The 19,228-nt window shown below is 46.9% G+C and overlaps 1 protein-coding gene across 2 annotated transcripts; it reads left to right on the top strand.

Moving 5' to 3' along the window:
- Window positions 1-897: 897 nt before the first annotated feature.
- Window positions 898-5,978, top strand: LOC123137927 (U-box domain-containing protein 5). Of its 2 annotated transcripts, XM_044557820.1 has the most exons (7): window positions 898-1,081; window positions 1,203-1,309; window positions 2,565-2,648; window positions 2,889-3,074; window positions 3,210-3,317; window positions 3,615-4,810; window positions 4,969-5,978. In XM_044557820.1, the coding sequence occupies exons 3-7, from the start codon at window positions 2,607-2,609 to the stop codon at window positions 5,744-5,746; spliced, it is 2,310 nt and encodes a 769-aa protein (XP_044413755.1). In that variant the 5' UTR covers window positions 898-1,081; window positions 1,203-1,309; window positions 2,565-2,606; the 3' UTR covers window positions 5,747-5,978. The 2 variants fall into 2 exon arrangements, with proteins under 2 accessions (XP_044413755.1, XP_044413756.1); XM_044557821.1 differs by lacking the exons at window positions 898-1,081; window positions 1,203-1,309 and adding an exon at window positions 1,452-1,475.
- Window positions 5,979-19,228: the final 13,250 nt, after the last annotated feature.

Raw genomic sequence — 19,228 nt, 5'->3', positions numbered from 1 at the left:
TTCTTTTGTTCGTTCAGGTAATATGTGTCTATTTAAAACTGTCGAAACGAGGTGTCGTGTCAAGTTTCTACATGCACACACACACAAAATAAGAGGTAGTGTCTTTGTTAAGCTGGACATTTCTAGAAGCCACATCCCGATCAGGGAGGGGTCTTTAGTTAGTCCAAACGAATGCTTATCCCTCCAAATATGGCCGAAGAGAATGACATTCTCGCGTCCCGTGCTTCCGCTGGAAGCAAGTGATCAAGCACCTTAAGCAAAGGCTCGCTTCCGGTACGTGGTAGTAGTATGAATACTCCCAAACTTTCCGGTGGGATAAGTTGATCGTTTCGGCAGCATTCAACAGAAGCCGAATCTTCCCCCAACCACTAACTAATGACTAATCAGTTTTTTTTATAAGTTTCAACGCCTAGCCTAACAAAGCCCCTGAAAATCATTAGCAGGCGGCGGCGTGCAGCTCGCATGGCCCTGGCTTTCCGCCTGCCCCGCCGAGCCGCGTGTGGTCCGCGGGGCCGCGTCCGCCTGTTGGGTTCGGCGCTGGGGCTGGTGCACCGTGCGGCACGCACGTACGTGTCCACGCCCGCGGTCTCGTGGGAAGGTGGTGGCCGCGCGCGTCACCCGAAATCTTTGTGCGTGTCTCTAGTCTCTGCCGTACCGAGCCGATGGAGACGGCGACCGGGAATGGAAAAGCAGAGGCAGCGCGCGGGTCAGTGTGGAAAAAATTGACACGAGCCCGAGCATGAGACCGAGAGAGAGGAAGAATATTATACTCGCTGGTGCGCGCGCGCTATGGGTGCGTGCAGGTGGTGGTGGTGGTGCTGTGCCTGTCTCTCCCATCATTTCCACGATTCCTTTCCCCCCTCTCTCTGTCTCGCTGCCCCTCCTCCCCTCCTCCCCCACCCCCACCCCGCGCCGCCTTTATCCGCCTCCCCCCCTCTATACACTAGAGCAGGAGACTGGTCGACCCAGGGAGGGAGAGAGAACATACACCTCCGTACTCCATAGCCCCCACCCTTCCTCGAACCCTCCCCCTTGCGGCATCCAAGGACCCCTCCGTCCATCCAAGGAACCCTCCCCCTTGGTTTGATTCGATCCCTCCCCCGCCCCCGCTCCACGAACCTCTGTCGCTCTTGCTCTTGATTTTGCGGCCTCGCGAGGGAGGACGCCTGGTTGATTCGTTCCGTCCGCCTTTGTGGTTGCAGGAGCCAGCAGGGTTCCTTCCTTCTATCCCCTCTGTTTGTTCCCGTGTCGAGGGGCAACAGCAACAACGAGGAGGAGGTTCTTTGCCTTCTCTGCGCGCAGCCAGCAGGTTGGTCTCCTCGCCTCCCTTCCAAGTTGATTCCATTCCATCTGGTCATGCCCCTATGCTGCTCATGCTTGATTGAAGCCCCCTGTGAGGCTGTGTGTATCTCTCTTGTTAATGATCCGGAGGGATTTGGTGTCATTTCCATGAACAACAATCACTTTTTGATCGAGTTAGTAAATCGTCGGCTGGTCCTGTCCTGTTCTTCCATGCCCGGGAACACAACACTCATCTTTTTTTATCAGTTTCTTTTTGTTTGCACCGTTTAGGTCCACTCCTTTGTACCCAAAGGGGCTATTTTTTTTATGCTCCTTTGTACCCTTCCACTGCTTTCCACTTTGTACTAATGGCCAGGGATGTTGTGCTTCATTCATGCCTCATACAAGTTGGGTTGATACTGCAATAGCAGACCAACTGATAAATGGGTTCTTGCAATTCCTCTGTGCCTATGCTTCTTGCATCAGGCCTAGCACCCGCAAAAAGTATGTTTGCTTAGCTGATACGGCTGCTAGTTTGTCATGTACGCACCCATTGGCACCCTTTGAAATTCAGAATATATCTCGTTTCTTTATTCTTGCTCTTATCCGTGATTTGATTTCTTCAACCAATTGTATAAGGTGGAGGGATGAAACGGTCTGCTGGCCTATAATCAACTCGGTTCATTCTTATTTTATTACATGGTTGTTGAAAGAACAAAAAGACCGGCTGCGGACCAATCTGTTGACTTACGATAATGGCGGTGGTTCAAGCCGTATTTTGACCAATCAGTTGACTTTTTTATTGGCTAAGCTGGGACACTGGGAGTTGGGCTAGGGCCATATCCTATCTGTTACCAATGACATGTCTTGGTATCCGACGATTAATCATTGTTCGTAGATGCGAAGTGTAAGGGGAGTTTGCTTTGATAGTTTTGACACACCCGACATAGTTATGAAAATGGATAGCTACTATAAAGTTGTTGTGATAAACACTTACTGAATTATCTAATTCTGATAAGGATAAAGTATTCAGAAAAAAAATGCATGGTGAAAAATGTTCCCTTGATGCAACAATCCACCACCATACCGTATAAATTTGACATCTGCGTTGACTGGACTATTGTTTCGTTTGACAGCTTTGGTAAAATTGCATACATCACAAGCACATATTGAATTCTATTTTATCTCAACAACTTATCATTCTTCAGTGTCATGATATCGTTGAATTTCCCTGACTTGATTCACAGCATTTTCCTGACATTGTTATCTTCTGTATTGGACAGTTCAAGGCCCTTAAGATTAAGATTGGCGGTCACTCTTCGTCGATGGCGAACACGGGTTTATCACGGCGTAACTCTTGTCCAAAGGTGGAATACTGAATTACCTCTCCATTTTTGCAATCATTCTACTTCTTATTCAGGCATGGGGCATTTGGTTATATGCCTTTATTATGCAAGATGAAACCCTCTCGCGTATGGCGGGGAAATCATGCTGTTTTTTATGTCATAGAAGTCATGTGAGGGTGGCATTCATTGTTTTTTCAGTTTCATCTTCGTGTACCTAAATTTCTGCTTATGCATTTATATGAATTGTTTTGCTTTTGTTAGGTTCACAGCGCATTGTGCAGTGAGCTGACTATGATGCTAGATAAAATCTCCTCTATTCTTCCATCAATTGAGGCAGCTCGACCAGGATGTAGAGCAGGAATACAGGAATTGTGCAACTTATACCATATAGTTGAGAAAGGAAGGCTCATAACTCAGCACTGCATCGAATGTAGTAAACTCTACTTGGTATGTTATTCCTGTGTTGATGGGAAACTCAAGCTTCTAACATCCTAAATTTATTATTGATTCTTGGACCCTTTGTTGTGATTATTTGGTGCTTTTGGAAGGATTATTTGATGATTTTGGATACTTATGTTTCAGGCAATTACAGGTGAGGCGATTTTATCACGGTGTGAAAGGGTCAGAGACTCACTTAAACGGAGTCTCTTCCTGATTCAGAATATGGTCCCAACAGTATTAGCTAATCAGGTTAGTTGATTTATTATGATGTTTTACTCTTTTATTTTGTCACCAACTCAACTTATGCTAGGATAAATATACCATAGTCCCTCTCAATGCTGCTTATCATGCAATTTCAGGCATTCTTATGGCAGCATCTTCACTATTATTTTTGCTTTGATTGATTGGTTGTGGGAAATGTATAGGATTAGTGGGTATCCGTAGGGACCTATTGGTATTGCTTATCACAATTTCAGGCACTCTTATGACAGCAACTTCACTATATTTTTGCTTTCATTGATTGTGTATACTTTGCTTGTAACACAGATTGCTGACGTCCACAATGATCTTCGAGATGTAAAATTTTCTGTTGATCCACTGGAACAAGAGGCTGGCAAATCAATTTTAGAGATGCTTCGGCAGTCTGATGCAACTGAAGAACTTCTACTTCAGACATTCATGCAGGCAGCTTCAAAGTTAAACCTGACATCTCCTAAAGCTATCTTAATTGAAAGAAGAGCGATCAAGAAACTGCTCGATAAGATTACTGGTACTGATCAGAAAAAGGAGCAGGTTCTTAAGTTTCTCCTACATCTTGTTACAAAGTATGGAAAGAACGTCAAACCAGACACTGGTGAGCGGAATGAAAATTTACAATCTGAAAGTAAGTCTTTGAGTCCAAGCTTAAGTCTTGCAAGCGATGCCAGTACTCCTGAAAAGTGCGACAAGCCAACATACTTCCAGGGATATGAGTATCAGAGTAGCATGTCTGGAGAAACCACACCACCTACAGAGTTCTGTTGCCCAATATCAACAAAGCTAATGCATGATCCTGTGATAATAACATCTGGACAGACTTACGAAAGAGAATATATTGAGAAATGGTTCAGTGAGGGATACAACACTTGTCCCAAGACACAAAAAAAGCTAGAAAACTTTGCGATGATTCCAAATACTTGCATGAGGGATCTCATTTGCAACTGGTGCAGAGAGCATGGTTTCACAATCTCAGATTTTCTTCCAAGCAAAGATTCCTACAGTTATTTGCCAGAGCAATTGCATGGTCACTCTATGTCAAGTTTGCACAATGTTTCAGTACCTCTAATTGCTGGGAATGCCAGGAATTTTGTGATTGATCACAGCAGTTCATCTGTCGCGTTTTCTGATGCCAGTTATGTCTCAGATTCCTCCCATGTGAAGGATATGGAGGAGCCGAAGGATACTTTTTCTCAGTTCTCTTGGAGTGTAGATTATCAGAAGCATCTGTCATTCCACAACTTCAACCAGTGCATGTTCCTGAGGTTCTTCTGCGAGCTGTCCAAGCTCCCATTAGAAATACAAGGAAGCTCCATTAAAGATCTGAAGAACATTCTTCACGATGACGATGATGTTTCCTGGGCTATGGCGTCCCATGGATTTGTAGAAGCATTCCTCGAATTCTTGAGAAATGATAGCAGCAGCTACAGTATGAAAGCTCAACAAGCTGGATTACATTTTTTTCTTAATTTCCTTTCCAACAGCAGGTAGGAGAATCAATCTTCTCTGACGAATCCGCATCACTCTTTCATTAATTTAGATTGGGGTTCAAGCAATACTACATTTATCTATCTATTCTACTAGTTTTGTGCGTATCTCAGGCCTCGTGATAGCATTCTCAAAGACACTATTGTTTGAGTTGCAGGGCTAAGATTCCATCCATGGATGAAGAAGCATTCCGTCTTATCACGTCCTTCCTCAGTTCGGAGCTAAAAACTGAAGCTTTGTTGGTGCTCCATGAACTGATTCGACACCTGAGTCGTCAGCAATCCTGTCAGATGGCCTCTGTTGTCACTCCTCCTGTTTTGGCAATATTGGCATCTGAAGATATCGAGGGCCTTGAGCTTCCCTTGAAGATTATCTGTGATCTTTCATCCGATGCTGATGTGAAGTCAGAGCTGATTTCACTTGGAATAATCTCAAAGCTGGTTCCCATTTTGGCAGAAGGAAGCTTCGTCGAGTGCTGTTTGGAGATTTTGCGGAACTTATGCGACATGGAAGAAGCTATGGTGCTTATTACCAGAACAGACCGATGTCTTGGTTCCATTGCAGAGTATCTAGACACGGGAAGCCCTAAAGAACGAGAACTTGCAGTGATAATCCTTCTGGCAATATGTTCCCGTAGCGTGGAGGATTGCTCCCAGGTGATGAAGGAGGGCGTTATCCCCGCCCTCGTGGACCTGTCGGTGAACGGGATCGATGAAGCGAAGAGCTGCTCGTTCAAGCTACTGAATCTTCTGAGGGATATGAGGCAAAGCGAGCTCAACAACTCGTGTTCCCAAGAAGTGGCGGCCGCCGCCGAAGTGATAGAGGATCCTCCCACCGAGAGCCCGATTCACAGGCGGCCAGCATCGAAGTCATCTGGTTTTTTCCAGAGGAAGCTGAACATTTTCTCGAAACCTCGGTCCCTGACGCTGTTTTGAGGACCGAGTTGGTAGGCCTTGTACATGTTAGTATACAACACTAACCGTTCTTTTTTTGGTTCTTGGCATGGATAGATAGTAGCAGTTGTATTGCCCAAATGAAATGCTTGGTGAGATGTTCTTTATCATCCTCGAGTCTTTCAGTATATATTGGTTAGCAGATTTGTCAGTCTTGCTGATTGTAGATGTGTGTATAAGAAGTAAAGAAAGACAGCTGGTATAGTTTCATCCATGTCTTGTGTGGCAAAAAGTTTGCCTCTCTGTGTGTAGTGTGTACTCTACTGTTCCACAGTAGCTGGAAAGCCCCGGGGAAATATCTGGTACTCCCACCTTTAGTGTGCTCCCGGTGCTCCAAAACTTGGTAGCACATTTTTAAATGTTCAAAAAAAATCTGAAAAAATCCAACATATTGACACAACATCAAAGTATGTTGTCAAAAAATTGAAATCAAAATTCGAAATGTAGCTTGAGAAACATAAATGAGAAATTCGGCAGTAAATAGTACAGAACATAATTTGGGCTTTAGACTAGGCCCATTATCACATTGATGTCCATTTTGTCATTTTTGTATCTCGAGCAATGTTTCGAATTTTGATACGAATTTTTTTGACAACATACATTGATGTTGTGTCAATGTGTTGGATTTTTTTCAGAATTTTTTAAACATTTAAAAATGTGCTACCGAGTTTGGAGCACCGGAAGCACCCTAAGGATGGGAGTACCAGATATTTCTCCGGAAAGCCCCAAATGAACGAAGATTTTACTCATCTTATCTCAACAAACCAGGGCAAGTGGCTCATCCTATTATTGCCAGAAAAGAGTTCCCTCTCATGCCTTGGGATAGGATTAGTAATTCTAAGTGGAAGTTTATCGGTGATGTTCAATGACACACACACACACACACACACACACACACACACACACACACACACACACACACACACACACACACACACACACACACACACAAGTTGCCCGACTTGGGTGGCTCCTCAAACCCTAGCCGTCAGGGTCACGACCACCTACCTCCCTTCCCTTCGCCGCCGCCGGGGAACGCCGTTGGGCTAAGCCCGACGGTGGCGGGGGTTCTCCTCCCTAGCTCGGTAGGAGGGGGTCGGGCAGGACCTCCTCGTGCGAGACGGTGCGGCCAGGATATGATCCATGGCGGTGCGACGACGTCGAGGTCCGGGTTGGCCAGATCGGGTCGAGTGCATGCGTGCGCCTCCTGGTCTAGATCCTGGGGCGGCGGCGGGGGAAGCTTAGACGACCGTCGCGTGGTGATGTCCCTGGCAGGGCGGAACTTCGCCGGCGATTTGGTGGCTTTGGCTTCGGATTAGATTGGATCAGTGACGGTGACGAGCACGCGCGGGATCCTTCCCGGCGGCTCTCGCGGTTTGGCGAGGTGGGTGGCAGCCCTCCCCCGAACTCCAGTTGTGGCACATGCAGGCAGTGGCTGCTGTGCCAGGGCTCCACAGTGGCAGTGCTGCTATGGGTGGTCGCAAGGATCTGGGAGGCCAGATCTGGGGCTTTGAAGGTGGTCTGGCCGATGCACAAGATGTCGGATGGATGCTCGTGGGACAAGATCCGGGTGAAAACCTTGTCTATGGCGGTGGCCGGAGCCGGTGATGGTGACACCCTTGGCAATTTCCTTCTTGAAGGCATCATCGAGGTGAAGTTCCCGCCTCCTTCCGCTACCTCTACGGGACACCCTTGACCAGTCGATTAGATGATAGCGATACTCAAGATTCGTTCCCCCGTGGGGGCGTCATTCTTGGAGGTGTGCATTGGCTTGAGGGACTAGTGAACAGTTTCAACAGTGGAGCAGTTTCGTCTTGTATGAAGCTTCAATGGAGATGTCAAATCATGCCTGGCCGACAGGTGCTACGTTGTGTCATGCCTGTTCGGCAGGTGCTACGCACGACAGATCTTCCAGTGACTTCAAGCTGTATCGGCTGGTGGTACTTGGCGGCAATGGTGCTGCGGTGTACCGGCGGCGACTGCGACGTGCTCAATAGTTTGCGCGCAGGGAGATGGTGTCGTTAGACGTCGTGGTGGCGTTGACGGATGGCCGGACTCGCAAGGATGATGCAAATATCTTTTCTGAAGATGGGTCAGCGGTTCGATGATGATGACGCCTTCTAAAACGTGTGCATGTGGTGCACGCTTTAGATTTGCCGCACCGGTGTAGGTTCCTATACGTTATGTGGATGGATCGACGATGACACCGATTTTAGATATGGTGAATGAGAGCACTCACATTATCAAGCTTATAGATGTGAACGATAGCTTCGGGTGGCTTTTGTTGAATAATTAATAAAGATGTTTGTATGCATTGAATGATGCAGAGATAGAGGTTTTTAACCTCCTTTTCCAGAAAAGAAAAAATGCCGTCAGCTGGAGCCGTCGTGCCGCACTCGATCAAAAATTTGGCTGGCATCACCATCACGCGGAAATGCAAATATGCAATCATGCAATCTCCTTTGCGATTGCGCAATCGCCTTTGTTTGTGCCAATTGCTGGGCGTCCAGGTGCTCTGGACCCGTCCGCGGGCGGTGCTCGAAGGATCGCAGATCTGCTCCCTTTTATGTCACCATACATGATCGGTCGTTCACCGAGGAAAGGATAAAGAAAAAGAAAGACGGACGAAGCTCGCAATCATGCCGGCTTCAGTCGCCATGATTGGCTCGGGCTAGCTTAGCAGAGCACGGGTCGGGTGTGATCCATCATTCCGGAGATCGTTTGCTGTCGGACTCCCCCGGTGCAGGGAACCTGACCTCATACGTGCATGCATCTATGGACTGCTATGGAGCATGGTACTGGTGGCTCTCAACTTTGGGTCTCGTCCCGTCCGGGTCCTTTCCTGAGCGTTCGCTTTTCGCTGAATCAGCGCCGTTAATGCCCATGGCGCGCCCGATCATTCCGCACTCGACGCCCATCCAGTTGATGGGGCGACTGATGCCGATCATGGATGGATGTGTCTTCTTCGTCCTACGATGATGCCCAGGTGCAACGCACGGTGTTCTCTCCATGTTGCCATACCGGCATCTTTGTTTGTTTTTTGTTCCTTTCCTTAGGTGCAATGCAACACCATTCTGGTGATGGAGAGAATATCCTATGGAAACCAAGTTTCAAAGAAAACTTTGTGGAAACCACGTTTAAAAGTTTCGGAAAAACCTGAGAAAAATACATGATGTTTAGAGGGTGATGTTCTATTGACATGAAAATTTTCAAGTTCAAACACATTACCATTTACGAGCTATAAAAAGTACAAATTCAGCAATGAATAGTGATGTGTACTGTTCGGCACTATTCAATGCTGATTTTGTTTTCCTCGTACATCGTAAATACTAATGTGTTTGAACTTGGGAATTTCACATGGTAATAGAACATCACACTCTTAACATCATAGCTTTTTTTTAGATTTTTTCAAAACTTTAAAATATCGTTTCCATGTGGTTTTCACCGGTTTCCAACTTGGTTTCCATGTGATATTTTCTCTGATCACCCCCATAGTCCTAGCACCAGGGCAGTAATGAGTTAACACAGTTATGGCATCTTCAACGCCCATCCATCATCAAAACGCCTCTAAACGTTTTCGAGCCGCGTGGTTAGGACACTCCATGCCATCCAGTGTCGTGCATCAACACTCGTGGACAGGTTTGCACGTTTAAATTTTCGCAAACTGGAAGCAAAGCGAGGGGAGGTTTGTGAACGTTTGGACAGCCACCACATAGGCATCTGACACCCCGGGCCCTGTGAAAACCCCACCCGTAGCCGGCTCCTCTCACTCAGTCCCTCCTCTTGCTCTCTATCCACGTAGTCTAAGACCGACGACACCGTTGTACAACCCAGTCTGCCGCCGAGGCCTTGCTGAACTTCCGCCACTCCATCCCGGCGTCAACCCCGACTTGCCTATTCCTCCCTTCCACTCCTGGTCTAGCCGCCGCCTAGGTACCGTCCATCCCTGCACATTGTCCTCCATGGCGGACACCACAAACCCGGCAAATGTTCAGCCAAATGCCATAGCCAAATTTATTGATGTTTTTGTTGTTTACTTTGAAGCAAACACAATGGATTCGAACGCGGAGTACTTTTATGATGAGTTCATGGATTCGTCCTCGTCAGGCGAGGAAGAATATGAGAAATGAAACGACGATGATGCAAGCGAACATTAAAGATGCAGAACGTGTGGAGGAGCATGTTCTCAATTTCAAGGGATCGATCAAGGGACATCGAGTGTTGAATTGACATAGGGCACAGGGGAATATGATGCTGATGGACGAATACTTTGTCCCTCATGCACTATTACTCACTGTTTTGAGGTCCCGGAGTGGTTTCATTGGTTAACGAACCCTGTGGTGCATATACGTGTCGGTCATCAACACAGGCAATTTTGGCCGATTCTGGCCCGTTTCTTGAATTATTACTCACCGTTTTCGGGACCCGAAGCAATTTCCATAATTGTTTAACCCCAAGGTCCGCTTATGTGTCGGCCATCCACACTGGCAGTTTTGGCCAATTGTGGCCCGTTTCATGTACTATTACTCGTTGTTTTGGGGTCCCGGAGTTGTTTCCATGGTTAACGAACCCTGTGGTGCGTGTACGTGTCAGTTATCAACACTCGCAGTTTTGGCTGATTCTGACCCGAATCTTTGATTATTACTCACTATTTTGGGGTCCCGAAGTGATTTCCATAGTTGTTGAGCCCCAAGGTGCGCTTACGTGTCGGTCATCAACACTAGCAGTTTTGGCCGATTCTGGCCCGTTTCATGGACTACCACTCACTATTTCGGGGTCCCGGAGTGGTTTCCATGGTTAACAAACCCTGTGGTGCGTTTACGTGTCGGTCATCAACACTCGCAGTTTTGGCTGTTTCTGGCCTGTTTCTTGGATTATTACTCACTGTTTTAGGGTCCCGAAGCGATTTCCATAGTTGTTGAACCCCAAGGTGCGCTTACGTGTCGGTCATCAATACTGGCAGCTTCGGCCGATTATGGCCCGTTTCATGCACTATTACTCACTGTTTCGGGGTCCCGGGATGGTTTCCATGGCTAACGAACCCTGCGGTGCATTTACATGTCGGTCATCAACACTGGCAGTTTTGGCCAATTCTGGCCCATTTCTTGGATTATTACTCATTGTTTTGGGGTTCCGGAGCGATTTCCATAGTTGTTGAACCCCAAGGTGTGCTTACATGTCGGTCATCAACACTAGCAGTTTTGGCCGATTCTGGCCCGTTTCAAGGACTATTACTCACCGTTTTGGGGTGCCGGAGCGATTTCCATAGTTGTCGAACGCCAAGGTGCGCTTACATGTCGGTCATGAACACTGGCAGTTTTCGCCGATTCTGGCCCGTTTCATGGACTATTACTCACTGTATTGGGGTCCCGGAGTGGTTTCCATGGTTAACGAACCCTGTGATGCGTTTACGTGCGGGTCATCAACACTCGCAGTTTTGGCCAATTCTGGCCCGTTTCTTGGATTATTACCCACTGCTTTGGGGTCCAGAAGCGATTTCTATAGTTGTTGAACCCCAAGGTGCGCTTATGTGTCGGTAATCAACACTGGGAGTTGTGGCCGATTCTTGCCTGTTTCATGGACTATTACTCACTGTTTTGGGGTCCCGGAGTGGTTTGCATGGTTAACGAACCCTGTGGTGCATATACGTGTCGGTCATCAACACAGGCAATTTTGGCCGATTCTGGCCCGTTTCTTGAATTATTACTCACCGTTTTGGATCTCCTGATGGACGAATACTTTGTCCTCTCTCCGTCGTTGATTCAGTATGAGTTGAACCGTGTTGGATCGCCTCTACAATGGTGTATGTGCCTATGATGACTACTTCATCTTGGAAAAGGATCCCGTTGGAAATATTGGGTTCTCCGGTAACCAGAAGTGCATATTGCATTGAGTACGCTTGTCTATGGCATTGCCAATGGAAGAATTGGCCATATGCTCTACAAGTGTAATATCAGAGCCAATTAAAGAAGCCCGCTATCATTCCTTAAGCAGTTGCATCACATGACCTCTAGATTTGATAGCCTTTTTTGAAAGGCGCGGTCCCACAATGACATCAATGTGCTCCAACAGTCTCCATTGTTTGCAAGTTTGTGTGCGGGAGAAGTTCATCCGTGCAACTATAACATCAATGACCATGACTACATGGGTTATTATCTTTGTGATGGTATCTACCCTTCGTGGATGACCTTCGTCAAGACCATTTCTGATCCAAGGGGTGATAAAAGATCTCACCGAGCCCCAAAACAAGGAGTTAGAAAGGATGCCGAGGGGGCATTTGGAGTGCTCGAAGCTCGTTTTGCAGTGTTCGAGAATCTACAAAAATATGGGATCCATGGAAGTTGCGGGAGGTGATGATAACTTGTGTGATCATGCACAATGTGATTGTGGAGGTTGAGAATGACAGAGTTCGGCGTGGTATGGAATTTGAGTCCATGAGTGATTCTATCCAACTTATAGAGCACAATGTGGAGATGTTTGAGGATTTTATCCAAATGGATCAACAGATTCGCCATCAAGGAACTCATGAGCAGTTTCTAAATGGTCTAGTTGAGCATTTGTGGGTGCTTCGAGGGGGGAAATTAAAAATGAGAATAAGTCAAATTCAAATTTGAATATTTTATTGAAGAACTTCATGTTTGGATTGTAATATTTATCTTTAGTTGTTTGCGGAACATGATTATGAATGAAGGATGATATATATCTTTAATTATTTAAGTGGTCCAGATGTAGGAAAAAACATGGACGGGCATTTGGTGGATAGGGTTGGATGGTCGTCCCCAATGGCATGTCCGTGGACGTTTGGGGTGTCTGTTTTGATAGACAGTGTTGGAGATGCCCTTAGGATGCGTTTGGTAGCCTACATTCAACCCAACTAGACCCTGTTGATATTTTGGTCAAGGAATAGCCTGTTGATGTTGTGCGGCGGCATGGGATGCCCATGTTGTCTAAAACACCCATGTTGGTTTGTGCATGGTATGTGTTAATGATTGTGTTAGTCTGCTATATTCATCTGTTGTGTGCTTGTAGTTTGATGTTCCTATGTGAAAGATCATGGATGTCACCTAGAGGGGGGGGGGGTCAATAGACACTTTAAAATAATTACAATTTAGGCTTGAACAAATGCGGAATAAAACTATCGTTTAATTTTTCAAGCACAAAACCTAAAATAACTAGGCTCACATATGTGCACCAACAACTTATGCTAAGCAAGATAAAAAAACTAAGTGATAGCAAGATATATATCATGAAACACTATGACTATCACAAAGTAAAGGGCTCGGGATTAGAGATTACCGAGGCACACGGAGACGATGATGTATCCCGAAGTTCACTGCTAATGTCTGTTTGAAGCGGTGTGGAGGCACAATGCTCCCTAAAAAGCCACTAGGGCCACCATAATCTCCTCACGCCCCCGCACAATGCAAGATGTCGTGATTCCACTAAGGGACCCTTGAGGGCGGTCACCGAACTCGTACAATTGACAACCCTTGTGGGTGGTACTCATACGAATTGTTTGGAGCAATCTCCACAAGTTAATTGGAGACCCCAACGCTTGCCCGAAGGTTTACACCGCAATGATTGAACTCCGTGACACCACCAACCTTCTAGGTCGCCCAAGCACCCAAGAGGAACAAGCTCTAGGGTACCAAGCACCCAAGAGTAATAAGCTACTCAACTTTCACTTACACATATCACCGTGGAGAACTCAAACCTATGCACCAAATGCAATGGCAAGGACACACAGAGTGCCCAAGCCCTTCTCTCTCAAATCCCACCAAAGCAACTAATGATAGGGAGGAATATGAGAGGAAGAACAAAGAAGAGAACACAAAGAACTCCAAGATTTAGATCCAAGGGGTTCCCCTCACATAGAGGAGAAAGTGATTGGTGAAAATGTAGATCTAGATCTCCTCTCTCTTTTCCCTCAAGAACTAGGAAGAATCATTGGAGGGATTGAGAGATAGCAAGCTCGAAGAAGGTCAACAATGGGGGGAAAACACGAGCTCAAAGGATAAGATCCATTGGGGAAGAAGACCTCCTTTTATAGGTGGGGACAAATCCAACCGTTATGTCTTAGCCCGCACTAAAGCGGTACTAGCGCTCCTAGGAGTGGTACTACCGCTTAAGGCGACAGTTCTAGCTGCAGTATAAAAATAAAGAGAAGAGCTGGAGTGGTATTGCCGCACAAGGCGGTACTACCCTCCACTTTGAGCGGTACCGCCACTAGAAGTCGCAGTTACAAAGAAAACATGGTAGTGGTAGTGCCATGGGAGTAGGCAACGGAAGTACCGCGACAAGCAGTACTACCGCTCGGGAAGGATCAGTACTACCATATGAAATGGTATTAGAACACCCTACTACCGCCCTACAACCGTCGATGTGAAAAAGCCCGTGCAGAACCACCAGTAGTGCCCGAGGCACTGGAAGGCAGAAGTATCGCTTGAAGCGGTACTTTTGCTTGGGTGCTTCAAGCAAGCCCCAAGCAAAACAGATGGATGTAATATGACCAAAACTGGCATAACTTCTGCAAATGAACTCTGATTTTGACGAGCTCAAGCTTGATAGAAAGCTAACGACTAGAGTTGTATCTGATCACCCCAAAAGCACACACGCATGCGTGCAAACACTAGCCACAAAATTGCTTAGTGATCCGATGCAGGAGACCAAGCGAGTTGCACAACATGATTTTTTGCCTGCTTCCAATCTGAGTCGGGCCATAGATGCAAATGGCCCAAAAAGGTGCAGGCTACCAAACACATCCTTAGTGTTAGAATTAGACTAGCGGACCTTATAGCTAAAAAAAAGAATTAGTGGCCTTGGTCCAATTAAATTACCATTTTTGCGTACTCAAGCGACTGAAAATCTTTTTGTGTCACTCAATTCCTCCCATGACACTAAAACCGGTGACGGGTCGTGGCCTCCCGGCAATGGTGAGTCAGAGATAGTGACTATGCGATTGTACTTGGCATCACCAACAAAGGCGAGACATAGGGTTGATGCGGCGGGTCGGCAGAGTAGAAGGTGGCTCACGTTGGCCACCTTAATTTTTTTGAAATTTGGAGAAAAAGAAGGGGTCGAAGACACGTGGAATTTAGTCCCCCATTGCCAATGTACGAAACTTTTAGACCAACTTATAAGGAGATATCTCTTATGTCCACTTAGATGGACACTCTTACAATTTACCCCTGTTTTAAGTCATAAGTTAAATTGTAGTTCCCCAAACATAGGTTCCATTTCATGTAGATTTTCTTTGTTAGGTTAGGTGTATCTCTGTCATCTATATCCTTGCCTGAATTAAATTACAGTAATGGTAGCCTATTTATTTGTTGTAAGAACTTAGAGCATGCCAGGCGCCTCAAACTAGCCCTAAACGCTTGGGTGGACGGTCTGGTAAAAAAAGACGCAACTATGCGCCTCAAACCGGGCCCAAACGCCCAGTCTATATATCACCCCTCTTATCCAGCACAAAATCTAGGGCGGATACGGGGAGGACCGGGGGGTGTCTGCCATGTCGGTCTGGCCTAGCTTGGCTCACCCTTTCCCCACAAATACCGCCATCCGATGAACCCTAGACCGAAGTCAATATGCCCACTCCTCTCTCTCTCCCCCCCTCCCTCCCCCTCCCCTCTCTCTCTCTCTCTTGATGCTGCTCTCTCACACGCCAGCAAGCATGAACACGCTGTGGATCCAGAGTATGCACTTGGCGGGCAAGCATGAACGCACAGTGGATCCGGAGGATGCACTCCTCGCGTTAGCCCTCCTTTGCTCTCTCACGGCGGCCAAGACGGATGCACGACACCTTCGACGCAAGAATGCCAAGGAGCTCCGGCTTTTCATCGAGTTGTTGGAGCACGAGGCATCTAAGAGATGGCGTCCAAGGCGAAGGCGATCCGTCATGCAAAGGAGCAGGACCGCCTGCTGCGAAGGCTGACGGGCCAAATGTGCTTCAACGACTCAGACGTGACGACTGGCTCCAGCTCCAGCTCTAGCTCTGACGCCGACACACCACCGCACGCCGACGCCTCACTAGTGTAGGATGCTGCTAACGCGACACTACGATCAGAGACCCTTCGAGAAACTGTGTGCGATGCAATAATCGCAAACGGTGGTGTCAGAGAACCGTCAAAAATGTCCAAAACGTTTGTGATGACCGATGCATCAAACACGGTTCAGATTTTAGTTGTGTGTGCGATGCAGGGCATATGGTTCAGTTCAATTAACTGTTTGCGATGAGGAGTAACAAACGAAATGGGCAGCCAGATGAAGGCGTGTGCGATATACAACATACGATTCACTAGGATGAACTGTTTGTGATTAGGCAACACAAAAGAAATGGTCAGCTAGAACCAGGTGTGTGCGATATACAGCATGCGGTTCACTCGGATGAACTGTTTGTGTTGAGACAAGCGAACATAAACGGTTCAATATAACAAGATGTGTGTGATACGCGACAAACAGGTCTGTAATCAGAAATGTGTGCGAAGACCGATAATAACACAAACAATTGCTTCTAATAAGACGTATGTGATATGCTCTGTCTACACAACATGTATTGGCCATTGGGGGACAGGCGGTCATCCGGATACGCCATCAGGATGCGAAGAGGCATCCTACATCAGCAAGGACTAGTTGTTCCACTAGTAGCTCATCTAAGAGAACTCTCAAGTTAAGTGTGCTCAGGTTGGAGCAGCCATGGGATGGGTGACTGAACGGGAAGTTGTGTTGATGTCAAATTAGCTGATAGGATGGGTCATTTCGATCATCCAAATGACCGAAATGCCCCATTTCCTCAGCTAATTTAACCTCGAGGTCCTTGTTTTTATTTTTATTTTATTTTTTAACATATGTTAAAGAAGGTCTACCGCATTACTTTTTGACAATGTGTATACGTGGCATACAGTTGATCCACCCGACCTGTTTGTGACGGAATAAGCCGTGTGTGTTGTGGACAAACGCTTGCTAGTGTACAACCATTTGCGATTGATGAATTCATCACCGATGGGTTCCCTAGTGTGGTCCGTGTTCATCTCATCATGTGTACGTGTCCTTTCGTCCTTCTCTCGCACGTCTTGTCACCCCGCTGCCGCAGATGCTCGAGCACAAGCTTGAGCAGCGCGCGGGGGCATTCTTTTGGCCAAACGGTGTTGAGCCTGTTCCCGCGCAATCGCGTAGGTTCCCGCGTAAGATTCCCGCCTGACTCGGTGAAATCCTCCAAAATCCCAATGCTTATCAGCCTACTATATAAACCCTCACAGCCGGCGAGTACTACGTTGCATTTTCCCCTCCCTCCCTGTAGCTTATCTTGTTTGCTTCTCCCAAAATCGGCAATGGCACCGGACCGTCATCGTCGTTCAGCCACTCCGCCATCATCAGAGCACAGCTCCAGCTGGGAGGCTACACCGCGGCGGCGACGCAGTCCCCGACGTAGTATAGTGTGTGCGGCGTCCTAGTTGGGTGTGCGCGGAACACGCACCACATGCTCGGTCGCCGGTGCCCGTCGGCAGCTGTTGCCGGCCGCCATTGCCGCCACACCTCTGTCGAAAGCCAGAGCCATCACCCGCTCCGCCGCCGTGGCCATCACTTGCTCCGCCGCCGTGGCCATTACCCCACTGCCGGCCGCCGTGGCCATCACCCGCTCTGCCACCGCGACCCGAAGGCGGGAGGTGGTGGTCGTGGCCGGCACCCCATCATCGTCCGCCGTGGCCGCTAGCCCACCGTCGACCGCCAGGATCATCACCCGCTCCGCCACCACCACCCGCAGGAGGGAGGCGGAGGTGGAGGTCCGCACGTGCGGCAACGACCTTGCGCGCTACATCGAGTTCCTGCGGGAGGAGGAGGAGCGCCTCATCGAGCATGCAAAGAGCCTTACCACCGCCGTGGCCGTGGCACACGCCGACGCAGAGGTGAGGAATAAGGAAATCTACAAAGAGAACCACCGCTCCGAGAGGGGTCGTCTGGAGCGGCAGAGGGCGTTCGAGGTGAGCGTCGCCGAAGGTGCAGCAGCGGTAGGTACCGTATTGCAGTTGTCCAGTTCGTCGGTAGCCTCCTCCTCCTCTTCCTCTTACTGAGTGTGCTCGGCAGAGGAGAGACTGCCGGAAGTAGTACAAAGCCCCTCCGTAGTAGTATTTAGGGGCTATTCTGTTCAGTTCATCTGACTATAGATATGGTAAAACTATACAATGTACTTAAAAATTAGCTAGTATATATAGTTGAACTAGCTATTTCAGTATATGGTTGGCAACAATTGGGGAAACGTTTGGTTGGTTCTGCTGTAAAGTTGAACTGTTTGTATAAATTAAGCACGGCTGATTAATCTATGAATGAAATCTATACTTAATTACTGAATCTTAGTTGCAAAAATTAGATAGTGCTAGTGATTTTTAGCTGCATATTTTGACAAATCGCAGTGTTACAAGGATTGACAAACGGCAATGTTACTAGATCAACAAATGTCAATTTTTCCAGTTTGACAAATGACAATATACCCAATGTGACAGATGCAAATCTTACCAAATTGTCTGTACATGATTGCACACAGGTCATCCGAAAAAACCGTTTGCGTTGAAGGGAGGTAGAAATCCTGCTTGCCAAATTTTCTCTTGGCTTAGCACCGAAGTCTCGTTTTGCATACCATATTCAATTTGAACCGTTTGCGTTGAAGAGATGCACAAATCCTGCACAATGAATTTTCCCTTGGCTTAATGCGGAAGACCATAGCTCTCACTTTGCATACATGTGTTCTATCTAAAACGTTTATGATGAAGAGCTGAACAAATCCTGCTCGGCACATTTTCCCTTGGCTTACTGGGGAAGCTGTCAGTGTACATACGGGTGTTCTATCTAAAACATTTGTGATGTTAGAGTGGCAGCTAGTTGTTTCAAAATGCCTTTGTTGACTGTTATTCGAGCGCGCCTTCTCTCAAAATGGACACGAAAATTACCACAACATGTTGGGTGCCATTCCATGATAGCATGCCAAGTTTCATGAATTTCAGACGAGTTTTGGATTTACTAGAATTTAAAAACAAAGTATCTCAATATTTTGCCGGCAGTCAATAGTGCTGGTGTTTGAAATTCATTCCCATTTCTTGCATGGGACCTAAGCATGCACCCAAGGACACATATTTGATTTTTCAACCAATTTATATGCACTGGAGCTTGTGCATGTAGTTCAAATTTTAATTATGCACATAAAATGCCTAGAAAACCCAGTTAATATATAAAAAGGTCCATTCGAACCTCGAAAAATTCCAAAATTGAACAACACTCCTGTTGTTCTATGTTGACACTAGAAAAATATTGAAAGCAATAACAGGCAACGGGTATCATTTCGTCCCCAAAGGTGGCACGTTCCCTACCGAAACCATCAAGCTTGTTGTAAGAAGCTCTGGTTTTTCAGAAGTTTATACTCAAACCTGCCCTAAATGGGACAAAAAATTTACCATGGCATGTCGTGTGCCA

This window comes from Triticum aestivum, chromosome 6B (genome assembly GCF_018294505.1).
Source record: "Triticum aestivum cultivar Chinese Spring chromosome 6B, IWGSC CS RefSeq v2.1, whole genome shotgun sequence".
NCBI lineage: Eukaryota > Viridiplantae > Streptophyta > Magnoliopsida > Poales > Poaceae > Triticum > Triticum aestivum.
Note: the sequence above shows the minus strand (reverse complement) of the source record. Positions and strands in the feature narration are given on the sequence as shown.